General features: G+C 38.6%; 1 protein-coding gene across 1 annotated transcript; it reads left to right on the top strand.

Moving 5' to 3' along the window:
- The first annotated feature begins 12,279 nt into the window (after window positions 1-12,279).
- On the top strand, window positions 12,280-13,775 carry LOC128132122 (trafficking protein particle complex II-specific subunit 130 homolog). The gene is made up of 5 exons (XM_052768169.1): window positions 12,280-12,647; window positions 12,720-12,906; window positions 12,981-13,258; window positions 13,347-13,437; window positions 13,557-13,775. The coding sequence occupies exons 3-5, from the start codon at window positions 12,995-12,997 to the stop codon at window positions 13,742-13,744; spliced, it is 543 nt and encodes a 180-aa protein (XP_052624129.1). The 5' UTR covers window positions 12,280-12,647; window positions 12,720-12,906; window positions 12,981-12,994; the 3' UTR covers window positions 13,745-13,775.
- The last annotated feature ends 991 nt before the right edge of the window (window positions 13,776-14,766 follow it).

The following is a 14,766-nucleotide window of genomic DNA, read 5'->3' as shown; positions in this document are numbered from 1 at the left end:
CGTTTGTACTTCACATTTTATTTTTAAAAACTTTACTTTCATATTACTCTTAATGATTGATTGTTTAAAACATGAGTGCTTTTTCATGATTTCTCTTTCAAGTTGTTGCTAAAATTATCAAAAGTGTATCCAAAGGATACAGAAGCTCTTGCTGGTGGTGTTGATGACATGACAAAACCATATTATTTACACGAGCTAGGATTCTTGCAGAATATAAGAAGCAAATATGAACTCAATGAAATTGATGTGAGTGTCCTTGTTCATGTTAAAATCAAAACATAACGAAGATTGCTTTGTTTCTTTACATGTTTCAAATGGTGACAGACTTACATTGGCAATATTCTAATTGCAATCAATATGTTCCAAAAGTTACCTCATTCATATGACAATCATATGATGGATGAATACAAAGGAGCACCTTTTAGAGAATTGAGTCCCATGCTTTTGCAGTTGTTGATGTCTCTTACAGTTGAACAACAAGTCATCGAAGTATGATACATGACATATAGTTCTATGAATAGTAATGTACTCCTATTTTTGTTCCTATTGGCAGTTTAATTTAAAGACATAAATAAAAGGGTATACAACATTTCAAATCACATAGATTGATTTTGTTTTATTAAAGAATGGTTAAATTAATACTTTATTTCAGCTACCTTTTTATTTCTATTTGTATATTAGATCATATTATTTTGCTTATTCAACTATTTTATATATTTATAAAAATCATACTATATGTAATAACGTGTGTATATATATATACTTACTTTAAAAAAAATTATACAATCAATATGTGGAGGTCTAGTTTAACGAGGATCAGTTTATCAAAGAGGTTAATTGGATCAATAATATAAGTATACCATTTTATTATTTATTATGCACAAAAAATATAAATATATAGAAACAACTTTTTTACCAAGTTTACAAATAATAATGTTTGAAATAGAGTTTCACAAAACAATAAGGAACGATAACTTATGAATAGTTTGAAAATTACTTCAAAATAAACTTGTGATTATTTACAAAAAGAATACAGGGGAGGTGGCATATAGAATTTTCCTACATTATTCAACATGTTTTTATTTATTTATTTAAGGTGATGCCAATCAATGAGTCGTCGAGGCCGTGTGCTTCAATTACAACGGAAAATGTTACTGTAAAAATACTTGTTCATCAAATTCTTCCCCCTTCTACTTCTGATAGCAACTTTTGTGGTATGAAAAGGAAGGTAAGATATTTTTCTCATATTATCATGTTGTCTTTTCGTGTGAATATTATAATTTCTTGTTATTGAATTTTATTTATATATATATATATATATATATATATATATAACCCATTAACCCTCAACGATAAATAAGATCAAGTTCAATGTAAGTGAAAGAGAAGAAGAAAATCAAGATGAAACTACAAGGCTCTGTACCAATTCAGCTAGTGATTGGCAGTGAGAGTGTTGCTTCTGATCCAACAACTTCTATTGTGTCTGCTCCAACATAATTGTGACATCCCCATTTTTCACGGCCAGAAAAACCAATTTTTGTTTATACTTTATAAAAATCAGAGTACTTCTTTTAATAAAAATGTTGCGGAATTTGTTCCCAGTAAAACATGATAAATACGTTATCAAAGTATTTTTGAAGAAATGTATTTTTTTTCATTTTAAAACATTTGGGATGTCATCGTTAATACATATACATAAGCATAAACAGAACTTACATTCATTATCACTAGTGATCTACATCTCTTTAATATCTCAGTGTAATGTGACTTCATATCAACACCTGTGATATAAATAAACTGAGTGGGTCAGGTTGGAAAACCTGGTGAGTACAAAGGGTTTTCATCCCACAATAAATAAGTTTATTAACTTTATCAAACCAAAGAAACCCGATTACGCGTTCCCGTTATCCTCACTTTACGTCCCTAAAACATCTAACACAAGGGACCTAGTCTAAGGACTATCATCGGGATGGACACTACTGCTAAGGGGATTCCTCAGCAATAAATGTCCTTAAGGCAACCATGTGGGGGATGGAGTACATCTGGTGAGCACACAGTTCAAATAAACACCTACAGGTTGCGAGCCTGCTAGTGTTCCACTGGACTGTCTAGAATAGTTTGTGGTCGTCATCTATACTCCGCTAGATGACTAGATCATCAATAACATCTATAACGAGGCCTCTCATTATTTTATTTTATCACACAGCAACTATTACATCTACCCATGTTCTACCCAACACATTTTGTAGATATAAAATACATATACAGTTTAAATCATTTAAAACGTGTATAAAATTGGTCATCCAGCATAGATAGCAAGTATACGGATAATATGCACACACAGCACGTAATTTATATAAATACTTCATATCTATGTGTAAGCTGAAAGTAACTATGCACTCACCTGATTAGGTGGTGATTCGGCACTCGGACAACACTTCGTTACTCTTAAAACAATTTCCTCGACAAAACCTAGTATCAATATGACTAGGGTTTAGTCTGACGTTAACCGTGACTAATTAATAGTCTAGCTATTATTATTATTATATAAGCGTTAAATAACGCTCAATATAACTCATAATAATAGCCCAAATACTCATTATAAAGTCCTAATAACATTACTATATTAAAACATAAGCTATACTAAAGATAGGGTAGACATAGCTCACTTACAACGGGTTTTCTCGAAAACCGGGCTTCACTGGAGCAGCGTTACCAAGCCGAAAGGCTCTTTTCTCGGGACTCCGGGATCCTCGGGGCTTCCTTTGGGTGCTAGGGGGTTTACCTAGACTTTAGGGGGGGGGGGGGGGTGGGTGGGAGGCTAGAGTGAGAAACTAGAGAGAGAAAGAATGTTGGAGAGGTGTGAAGAGAAGTGAATGCCCGACACCTCTACTTATAGGCTGAATTCCTGATGGACTCGCCGAGTAGGAGGACCTACTTGCCGAGTTGGGGCATGTGGCAGCCTTTTGGTGGTGCCACGTGTCCAATTATGGTGTTGCCACGTCACCCCCTATCGCGTATCAGCCTTCAAACTTAGAAAAATCATAACTCTCGCATACGAGCTCCGTTTTTGACGTTCTTTTTTTCAACGTGTAGGTAAAATCAAGATCTACAACTTTTATTTAGACTCCATCGGCTAATTCTCGACCGATCTCAAATTTAAAAGTAGGAGGCATTTAAACTGTTAAATGACTGCGAAGAATTCATAACTCCTTCACACGAACTCCATTTTCGTCTATCTTTTTACCGTTGAGTTCCTATGAATGGGATCTTCAACTCTCATTTAGGTCGCGTAAGCCAAAAACCGCTCGAACTAAAATTCGAGTTTCGGGCCGTGCACTGCTAAGCCGAATCTTAGAAAAATCATAACTTCCTCATACGAAGTCAGATTTGGGCGTTCTTTTTATCGACGCTCTTATTTTAACATATTCTATGACTTTCGTTTAGATTGATAAGGCTAAATCTCGCTCTATCGTAAATTCACTATTTACGCTTCCCGGTGCCGTGCCGGTTTTGCCGTAAAACTTCGACGGGCCATAACTTCTTCGTTATAACTCGGATTTCGGTGTTCTTTATATGTATGGAAAACTTGTGAAATATTCTAAAACTTGGTTAAGATTATTTATTATAAATAATCTTTTGTCGAAAAATCATTTTCGACCCCTATTGCCTCTAAATTGACTAGCCCGGATATGCGGGCGTTACAATAATCATTTGTTCAACCGAAAGGTAAATATAAAATCTTATGAAACTCGTTTACCACTTTTAGATGAAATCATTCATCTAACAATATTAACTTTTCTGGTTGTGCTATTTTTCCATGACAATCGTTGCACCTTTTCAGGGAAATGGAATAAATGATCCAACTACAACAATGGAGGAGTTGTATTCACTTTTGTTGATAACTGGTCATGTATTGGCAGATGAAGGAAAAGTAGAACCCCCCATTGGTATGATTATGTTAGTAGTTCATTTTATATTCTACAAGACATTTATTTAACTATGTAATTTACTGCTTTTAGATACCCCTTGCTTGATAACTATGTAATTTACTGCTTTTAGATACCTAGGCTTATGGACGTAGTAAATGAAAAACTAATAATAATTTATGATTTTTTTGCTATAATCTTTATCATTATTTTGACTTGATTATATTGGCAATTATATGGTTCCTTTCACGATGGTCCTCCACATAACTGATTTACACGTATCCTATACATATTGTTCACTAACCTTTTAGTCTTTCATGCAAGTCTCCCTTATACTCATAGATGTAAATATTTAATATATACATATCTATGTATAACTATAATAGATATTTTTAAACTTTGGTTGGTAATATATTTATTTCATATGTGTCTTACAGACTCTCACATGTAACCAGTTTCTTGTATTATGCGTAAAAGAGTATCGTAAAGGCACGTTATATACGAACATCTTAAATGGTTGCTGAAGTTTATAACACGCAAATGCGTGTCATCTTCATTTATGACAGGGGCTTTAATGATACACAATGTGTGTCCTAAAGGCGCGTCGTAAGGTTACGACACGCAAATGCGTGTCGTCTTCCTTTATGACAAGGCCTTCCTTGACACGCATTGCGTGTCGTAAATAAGCGTCGTAAATGCGTGTCATAAATGTGCGTCGTAAATAGACGACGCGCAAAAAACGTGTCGTCTCTCGTTATGATAGGGCCTTCCTTGAAGCGCATTTGTGCGTCGTCTAAGCGTTTTACGGCACTCATTGCGCGTCGTAAAAGGTTGTTTTTCTAGCAGTGGCTTATGCTTATTCTTAATAATATTTAGAACAATTTACGAAATAATGACTTGAAGGGGTAACAAACTTTTTAATTTGGTTCATATTTAGTCATTGAACTTTTTCGTACTTGATTTAGCCATGAATTATTTGAAATTGTTTACATTTTACCGGTCATAAGGTAAAATGTGAACATTTCAAAGGTAAATCAAGCACGAAAAAAATCCAGTGATTAAATGTGACCAAAGTTGAAAGTTCGTTACACTCTCAAGTCATTATCCTTTACACTCTCAAGTCATTATCCTTAATCAGAGATTAGAGACGTGTGTCAAGTCATTATCCCTAATTAGAGACGTGTGTGGGGTGGGCACGTGTATAGGGTCCGGTTAAAAGTTTAAATCCCCTCTTATAATAAAAGACTCCTTAAAGTGCCACATGTCATTTTTTTACATCAATAACTTTCCACGTGGCACTTTTCTAAAGAGTCATCAAATGATTTCCTGCCCATTTTCTACACCAATTGTAAAAAAAACGGATTATAGATAGCTTTTAGTCATTTTAGAGGGTGTTTGACTTAGCTTTTGTGGGGCAAAAGTCTTTCTTGTAAAAGGACATTTTGTAAAACGACATTTTATAAAAGTTATTTTTTAAAATGTGTTTGGATTAACTTTTGAAGAGAAAAAATCAAAAGTTAAAGTGTTTTGTTTAATTTTTACATGCAAAATAACTAAAAATGACATGTTTACATATTTATTGGGGGTAGATGGAGATATAAAAGTAATTTTAATGTTTAACACTGTTGAAAAGTTGGAAAAGTCATGATTTCGTGACTTTTCAAAAAGACCAAATTTACTCTATTAAAAAAGTCATTTTGAAAAGTCCTCTCATCTTCCTATTTTTCTAAAAGAAAGAGTCAACAGTCATATTTTAAACCAAACATTCAAATTCATATTTCAAATACAAAGAAACCCAAATTGTTAAATTGCGTGAGTATCCCCAAATTCTATGGTTTTATTAGATATGATTTCACCTTTATATACGATTGCAACCCCACATCTATCATTTTATTGATTTTTCCACTTTCTTGATTGGTTGTGTCTCCACCCATGTTGTTTTTAGAAGTTGCTTAAACCTAACATCGATTTACAACTGATGATAGAAAAGACACTATAACCAAGGGTATGAGGAGTGATGGTACAGGGCACAAATGAGGATTGTGTTACCCTAATATGAGAATGAAGTACGAATAATGAAGTTAGGTTATGCAATGGTGTCTTAACCATGACGGTATCAATAGTGAAGGTAGTTACAGAGTTCTTATTACTGGTAATTCGTCTTCTAATATCTTGTTGATTTGGGTTAAATTTTTTGATTAATATGAGTAAATTAGGTTCTTATGATGACGGATTAAGGGGAAATTTCTCTTAATCACTCCATCGGTGACTATTAATGATTTCATTGAAGAAAAATAAAAGAGAATGATGGATATGAGGATATGTGTAACATCCCAAAATTCAAGACTAAAAATTTCATTTGATAAAACATTACGTTAAGCAAATTCATCATTTTCAAACATAAACAAAGTGTTAGTTTCCAAAATACATATTCATTATCAGAGTAAACATTCCCAGGCTGTCTAAGCTATGGTGTGTGCCATGCGATCATCCCGAGCTCCATCATCCGCTACCGGAGGTACCTGAAACCAAAACTAAAAACCGTAAGCACGAAGCTTAGTGAGTTCCCCACCCTACCACATACCATGCATAACCACATACTGCACATACTGGGCCGCGCCCGCTATCCTGGGCCTCGCCCCCTACCTCGGGCCTCGCCCGCTACAACGGCCCCGCCGCTCCAGGCCCCGCCTGGCTTCGAGCCCTGCTCGGATACAGATCTATTTCACGTAGGCCTCGCCCGCTATCATATAATAGCACATAAACATCTCACATAAGCTAAACACATACTAACGGATCTTGTCCTAAGGCCTCGCCTATCTCTGGGCCCCGCCCCTGACCTGCTACTGATGAGATACGGGCCCAGCCCACACTCACTCCCTTCCTGACTTGGGCCTCACCCCTGCTCTGCTGCTACTGAGATGTGGAACACCATCCACACTCTGCTATTGGTGAGATACGGGACCTCGCCCACACTCACCTCTCTACCAGGCACATACAAGTATCACACAAACAACAAGTATAAACTATCACATAACCATTCCTTGGGCACCCGCCCGCTAACATTGGACCTCGTCCTGAACAACATACTAGCATACGATGCCTAGGGCTAACCCTCGGATCTTCTACTCATGTCTACATGGGCCGGCATTGTGGTCGTAGACCCATTCACACAAAGGGAAACTCACCTGATACTACTGAACTGCTGCTGCTAATCCCTTTGACCGCTACCTGACCACTGACTCCGAACTACTGCTCCACTAGCTCCCCGAGCTACCAACATCAACATAACACTTAGTCTAACTGACCTTCAAAGTTCAACCAAGTCAACTCTTGCCAAAGTCAAAGTCCTGGTCAAAGTCAACCTTCCAGGTCAACCCTACTCGCCGAGTCCACTTACTGACTTGCTGAGTTCTTATGCTCAAAGTCCTTCCAATCGCGACTTGACTCGCCGAGTCAGCCCCTGACTCGCCGAGTCTACAGATTCCCGAATCATGTCCTGACCAACTCACTGAGTCCTTGCTCGACTCGCTGACTCGAGTCTTAACTCGAAGGGTTTGGGACTACGCGACCTGACTCGCCGAGTCTAAGAACAGACTCGCCAAGCACTCGTCGAGTTGTTCATCCAACTCGCCGAGTTCATGCCTATCTTCATCCGACTCGACGAGCTGTTCATCCCACTCGTCAAGTTCCTCCTCATCTTCAAGCTACTCGCCGAGTCCACTCGAAGGACTCGCCAAGTCCATTAAGATCTACTTACATGCAGAGGACTTTCGAGTCATGCATGGACTCCAAACTGTAGATCTACCCTTCCCAAGCCTATTCCCCATGTAAAGTTGCAAACTTTACGTGTAAAGATGGAGATCTAAGCAAAATACACCATGAACTAGGGTTTAAGACCAAGAGGCTCCAAAATCCACCCAATGGCTGATACTTTACGGGATTCTAAACCAAAACAAGCATGGATCTGAGGTAGCAACCTCAGATCTGGACCTCAAGCTCGAAATTGATCTTAGACATGGCTTAAAAGCCCCAAAACTCATAACCAAAGAAGATCTAAAGGAGAGAAACGAATTAATACCTTCAAATGCTCTGAAATGTTCCCCAAACTTCGGATCCAAGGCCACTCCTTGATGCTTCAAAGATTCCCACTTCTTCTTCTTCTTTTAAATCACTCAAAAATGGCTAAAAGCTTGAATGAGCACAATGGAGGCTTAGGGTGCGGCGTTCTGGGTGTGAGAGACAGTAAAGGAGCCCTAGGAAGAAGAATGAGGCGATTAAATAGGCTCCAAGCCCCGGATTTAGGGTTTTCCTCGCACAGACCATACTTGCCGAGTCACCTTGGCCGACTCGTCGAGTCGGTCACTTACTCCTCGACTCGGATCCCGCTCGGACTCGCCGAGTCCCTCCTTGGACTCGCCGAGTCGACCCTTAAACTTAGGGTTTTCTTTCCTTTCTTGGCCTTCAAAACTTTGGGTGTTACAACTCTCCCCCACTTAAATTAAACTTCGTCCTCGAAGTTTGCCATTGCCCACCGCCTGCGATCCGCCTCCAATACCCACCAATTATCCCAACACCAGCTGCCTACCTGCGCTGGTCTTCCACCTGGTCATTCTGACTAACATCAACCTCACGGGTAAACCTCGGGTCAAACCTGACCCTGAACAACTTATAAACAGAGCTTACTCAACCGACAATCCTTCTGGTACTCACCGAGTACTGCACTGAACCCATAGGGGTTCTCCACTTCCTTCCTTGTGCGATTTCCTTGCCTCCCCAAGGCAATGCTCCATAACCAACTATTCCCTCTGCCACTGCGAAGACCCTGTCTTCACCGATTCTATTACTCCCGCTACTTCCAGTACGGGTCATTATCGCCAGTATCCACTGGGCATTTCTTTCTACTACAATTTGGTGTCGAGCACCACATGATCAGCTAACTGAATTCCAGCATACGCTGCATACTCGCACTGCCACTGACTGGCAATTCTGCTATTCCTCGTCTGACTCCCTGATGAACTGAGACCACCCTGGTCCCTACCAACCTATCAATGACTGGATTACCGGCTCCTACCGGTAGCTAGTCCTAACACCACCACTAGTCGCTCCCAGCGACTTCCAAAGAACTTCGATCACCTATAACTGCTCAATCTACTCTGCCATTTAGGCACTACAAACCTAGGATTCTCGATCCCCTAACTTGACACTAAGGTCCCTACCAGGTCCCACCTGTGCTGCTAAAACTCACGGGCCTCGCCCACGGGTCCCACCCGCATCTATCCTTCTATTCCCACTAGTCTAATCACTCTCGCTCGGGCCTCGCCCACAGGTCTCACCCAACCACACTACTGAGCAACCCTGCTCCCAGGTCTCATCTACACTGCTAATCTCATACGGGCCTCGCCCACGGGTCTCACCCAACTATATCCTGGAGCGGCCTCTCCCAAGGTCTCACCTCTCTAGGGCTATACAGGCAACTCCATATCATTCTCGTCCACTACCCATTCCTGGTCCCTATCTGATCACTAGGAGATAAGGGCCTCGCCCCAACTCCGCTAACAAAACTACTAAGGAATGCTACGGCTTACCTGTAGTCTTACATCACCATCCAATGCTGACTGCTAGAACGAAGGCACCCATGTGCCATTAGCTCTCAAGATCCTCATTCCGACTCCCTCGAGTCCTACGGGCGATCCACAACCTGAATTCTCAACCATAACTAACCATTACCATCACACGCACTAGCTGATGGGGAGTTTCTCAAACTCCCAACCCTGAAATCCTCAATCCATCAAACGCTGAACTACTTCTCTTCCTTCTCGGAGGTCACGTACTCATTCTGGGTCTGCGTGCTCCTCTCTGGGCACACCCGGAGGATTCTCCCCCACTTCGATCCTGCTTACCCCTTGTTGCTCAATACTCACAAGAGATCCCGACCTTTGCTACCATTCCATAACCCATCTACTGAGGAACCCAATCCCGCCCACTACTAGAAAAACAGCCTTTAATGACGCGCAAACAATGACACGCGGTGATTTACGATACGCAAAAGCGCGCGCTCTAAAAATAATGTCATCTCTTCAAACTTTTGAAGGATAGAGGTCACGCTTTTGTGCGTGCCCTAAAATTAATGTCCAAGAAAAAATATTAAAAACACGGAAGGCACTTAATTAAAAATGGGCGTCGTCTAGAAATGTCGCTTTATATTTTTTAAATGAAAGGCGCGTTCTATTTTTTTGCAGCTGGGGGGAAAGAAAATCCCAAAAGTTTGAAATGTCGCCATTGTTATCCTCTATCTTATTTCCATCTTTCTTCTCTCTCTCTCTCTCTCTCTCTCACTCACTCTCTCTCTTTCTCTATCTCTCTTACTCTAATACCCAAAAAAAACCCTAATATCATCACAAATCCTCTTTTCTCCCACAACAAAATCGCAATATCACCAAATCTTTGATCCCGCAAGTAACCTGAGTTCACCTTTCAATTTCATTTGTCTCGCAAGTAATCTGAGTTCACCGGTGGCGTTCCTGACTGTATCAATGGAAGCGCTGCTCAAGTCGCTGACCAATTTCTTCACCTGCGTTTCGAGTTCCGTGAGATCAGTTCTCGCTTCAGTAGCAGAAGAAACAACTCTCGGCCCAAAAGATGATCTCCGCCATATTTGGTTTCGTGCTCTATTTCCAAATCGAGGTGAAACTGCATGTTGGGAAACAGCAATGGCAGCCTGAGGCTCTATGTCTCTATCTCCAGTGGCGATACAATGATGCACGAGTTTAAGAAATCGGAGGAGGGATTGAGAGAATTTGTCGCTTCCTCTGGTTTCTCTTTTGATTCTGGTAATGTTTATATTCGGTTTCTCTTTCTTCAGAATTCTTTTTCACATATTTCTTCCCATATGAGTTTATGATTTCAGATTTTTTCCATATGATTTTGATCTTAGTTTGTGATTTAGAATTCTCAATCTTCGGTTTCTCCTTTATCCACCAGTTCATGTGCCCGATTGGGTTAATAGTTATGCTAGAATTTTATCAATTTCTTTGAAATTTAGGGTGAATTAGGTTAGGGCATGAATAGGAAACACTATAAATGGTTTGACTAAGTCGACGTCTTCTTCTCCTGTATCAACTTGACACCTCAACTCTTCTTTTGCACTGATCTGCAATCTATACTAGGTTTGATTTTTTTTATTTACAGGTTTTGTTAGTAGACCATGTCTATTGTTACTCAAATTAAACATGTTGTATTTTTTTTTATTACAGGATGTGGTTTGACAAATGGTTGTTGAAGGAGCACATAAGTTCAGAGCCACACAACCTCAACTTGGTTTTTTGTTCTTCTTTCTTCTTTAGCTCCTGAGGCTTGATTTCATTGAAGGTTTGTGCTCTACATTCTAAGAATGCTCTTGCATGGATTGATCTTTGTCATTTAAGTTTCAATAGTATCATGCCTTGAATTCTTCCTTAATGTGTTTTTGACTATGTAGGTTTGTTGGGTGCCAAATAGCATGGTCCAAGCATCATCTCGATGACTGTTTTCCTGATCTTCCTTCACATCTTATGATCATTTTTCCTTTTTAACATTATTAGTATTTTGTATTTCTATCATGATGAAGAACTTTTTGTCTTGTTCTTTTCCCACTCAACTTTTTATTTCAACTAGTTCTAATTTTTTTTTTTTTTGCTTTTATTCAGGCTGGATTTTTTCAAGTACCTGATTCTGATAGGCTAGGTTCTTTCTTAGGCTGGATTTATTCAGGCTGGATTTGTTCAAGTACCTGGCCATATATATTCTAGCAAAGTCGGTATGCATTATTTAAGCCAAATAATTATGTTTGGAAGAAGATCCCAGCGTGCATTTTAATGCCATGGTGAAGCTGATTTTAAAATAATATTAAAATTTTCTTTTACTTTCTTTATTCTAGTTATTTATTTTTGATTATGAATTTGGATGTGATTACAGGGTGAGGCATTAGTAATAACTAAAATGAACCAAGGAAAAAGCTAAACAACCTGAAATAGGGATCCAGCCATGAACCAGACAGTGTCAAGCTCATTATACTCTTTTCTGATGCCTTCTGCTCTTTCAACAACTTCAGCCTGATAGGAGGGATGTATGTGTAATGTGTTTGTTATATTCAACAACACAGGGGTGTCTATTCTTAAATTCAAAACTTAGGATAGGAACATATATATACCTTTATTGGACTTCCTGTAGATAATTGAGCTCAGATTCAGACCATAAGAGTGGTAATTCAACAGCTAGCTGTCCCTTTCCACATTGACGATCAAGCTCTTTTATATATGGGTACCAGAAAGATTTTCTTACAGGAAGCAGGGGGTCTTTCATATCAACATGAAAAGTACCATGTTCCAATCATCCATACAGATATAAGAACTAGCAACATTCTACTTGATAGAGAATTGCAGCAAAAAATAGCAAATTTTGGGCTTATAAGACTGCTACCAGAAGATACGACTCATCTTAGCACAAAATTCTCAGGGACTTTGTATGTTTAAAAGTACATATAACTTAACTACTAATTCAATTTGATTAAAGTAAATTTTCAATAACCAATGTTAAATCTTTGCAGGAATAGTGGTTATGTAGCACCTGAACATTTTTGCCATTATTTGTAGGACTATAGCTGTTCACTTCACCAACCCATTCCATGTCAGCACACGTGTAGCAGATAAATGCAGTGATGGCACCTTGCTTTTGCAGGTATATTGATCTCAAGTCTTGTTAGGGTTAAATGCAAAAAAAAAAAAAAAAATTATTTACTCACATTCCCAGGTGATACTCCACTCACAAGTGAAGGCTAACTTAACCATACACGATTCTTGGCTGGACCTAAAAGACGGTTTTACCCTTGCTGGTGAAAGTCAAAGTAATGGAAGACCAACATCCGCCTTCTTTCCACTTGTAGTTCCTTCTACATCAAGAGCCGGAATCTTGTTCACTATATCCCTACCCACAAATGGCAAGCATTATTTTATTTCTCATTTTATCACTCATCTTTAGAAAAAATAATCAATCTCTCTTTTTTTTTTACAGATGAAGCGAAAGATATGAATCCTGATAATGATACGATATTAAATATAAAATATAAAATATCTGGGGATAGAAATCATGGATCGCATACTCCTATGTTTGAGGATGAGTCTTCACAGATGTTGACTTTTAAGAGTGCTCTTGTTTTACAAAGACCAGTGTTGGAACCTTGTTTGGCAGTTGGTTTTCTTCCCCTTCCTCCAGAAGGCCTTAGAGTCGGCCAGCTTTTTACTATGAAGTGGCGAGTTGAAAGGTTGAAGTATCTCGAGGACGAACAATACGTAAGTTTCTAAAATTTTTACTTTTTTTTTGGCAATAAAAAAGTAAAAATGACTTAAATGTTAAATCATATATTTGATTTGCGAATAGGATGAGGTAGTATATGAAATAAACGCAAATTCTGAAAACTGGATGATTGCTGGGAGGAAGCGAGGCCATGCACCTCTCTCCACAAAGCAAGGTACTACTAACCTTTTATAATCCAAATCCTCTTTCAATATCTCAACATTTAATAAATTAATAAATTTTATATCTTGATTTCGAAACCTTGTTGTCTAAAAATAAACTTAATGTATACAGGTTCACGAATAGAGATTTCAATCCTATGCGTGCCATTGGTTGTTGGGTACATGCGGCCCCCACAATTGGAGTTACCGGACATTGGTGAGGGTAATATTAGTTGCAACCCAGCTGGGCCCCACTTGGTCTGTGTTTCCCCTCCACCTCTCAGCTCCTCCTTCTGTATTCCCATTCCCATTCCTGCCTAGAGATGAAATCGTGACTTTTGTAGGTGCTTTGGTGTGGTGGTCCTAGAAATCATTAGTGGAAAGAGATACAAGGATGTTGACTACCAATTAGTCACTCAAAATCTCCTTGATCATGTAAGTATCTCATAATTAAGGGTTGGTTCATTCAACCCGTTCTTTTCATTTATGGTTTTAATGATGAAGGTATCTCAAACACTCAATGATTTATTTTGTATTCAGTGAGACCTTAAGCTTAGGTGAGAAGTTCTTACTAGCCTTTCTGTTGTTATGTGTATGATAGGCACGGGATCTACATGAGAGAGGAGCGCATCTGAATTTAATGGATGAGAAACTAGATCCTAGTGAATATGCAGTAGAACATGTTGTGGAGATCATCAAGATAGCATTGATGTGCACTCAACCACCATCAACTAGACCTACAACTTCTGAAGTGGTTATATGCTTTTAAGTGAAAAATCTCTTCACTTATGTATGTATGTATGTATGTAGGTATGTATGTATGTATGTATGTATGTATGATTTTTATTAATACCTTATGTATATATATATGCAGGAATGGGAAGGATTAATTGAATTGATGGGAACTGAATCAAGAGCTGTAGGGGGTCTTGAATTTTTACACAAGTAAGTTATGGTTTGCTTTTTTTTGGTTTATAAGAAAGGGGCTAGGGGTAAAATTGTCATTTTACTAACGGTGCGAGTAAGAGGGACCAAAATCACAACAAAGTGAAACAACAAGGACTAGAAGGTCAACTAAAGTCTTGCCTTTTGAAGGATCAAAGTCTTCAGTTGAACCAACTACAATTGTTAGTCCCTAAATATAGATTTCTTTTTTCTTTTCGTCCCTACAGTTTCCTTTTTGCATATTTGGCCTCTTCTCCAACGAAAATGACTATTTTTGGGTCCAAAGTGGAAAAAATCAGCTATACTCAAGGACCAAAACCTTTACAAGAACCTCAAAAATAAGGACCAAAATTGAAACACAACTTTTCATTACAAGGGTAAACATGTCATTTTCTAAT

The sequence above is a fragment of the Lactuca sativa genome, chromosome 2, assembly GCF_002870075.4.
Source record: "Lactuca sativa cultivar Salinas chromosome 2, Lsat_Salinas_v11, whole genome shotgun sequence".
In the NCBI taxonomy this organism is placed as follows: Eukaryota; Viridiplantae; Streptophyta; class Magnoliopsida; order Asterales; family Asteraceae; genus Lactuca; species Lactuca sativa.
Note: the sequence above shows the minus strand (reverse complement) of the source record. Positions and strands in the feature narration are given on the sequence as shown.

Excerpts from the sequence above, each read along its gene's own strand:
- LOC128132122 (XM_052768169.1), top strand. The coding sequence starts at position 12,995 with ATGAATCCTGATAATGATACGATATTAAATATAAAATATAAAATATCT. Across the intron at positions 13,259-13,346 it reads ATCTCGAGGACGAACAATAC|GATGAGGTAGTATATGAAAT; the intron begins GTAAGTTTCTAA and ends ATTTGCGAATAG. Across the intron at positions 13,438-13,556 it reads ACCTCTCTCCACAAAGCAAG|GTTCACGAATAGAGATTTCA; the intron begins GTACTACTAACC and ends TAATGTATACAG.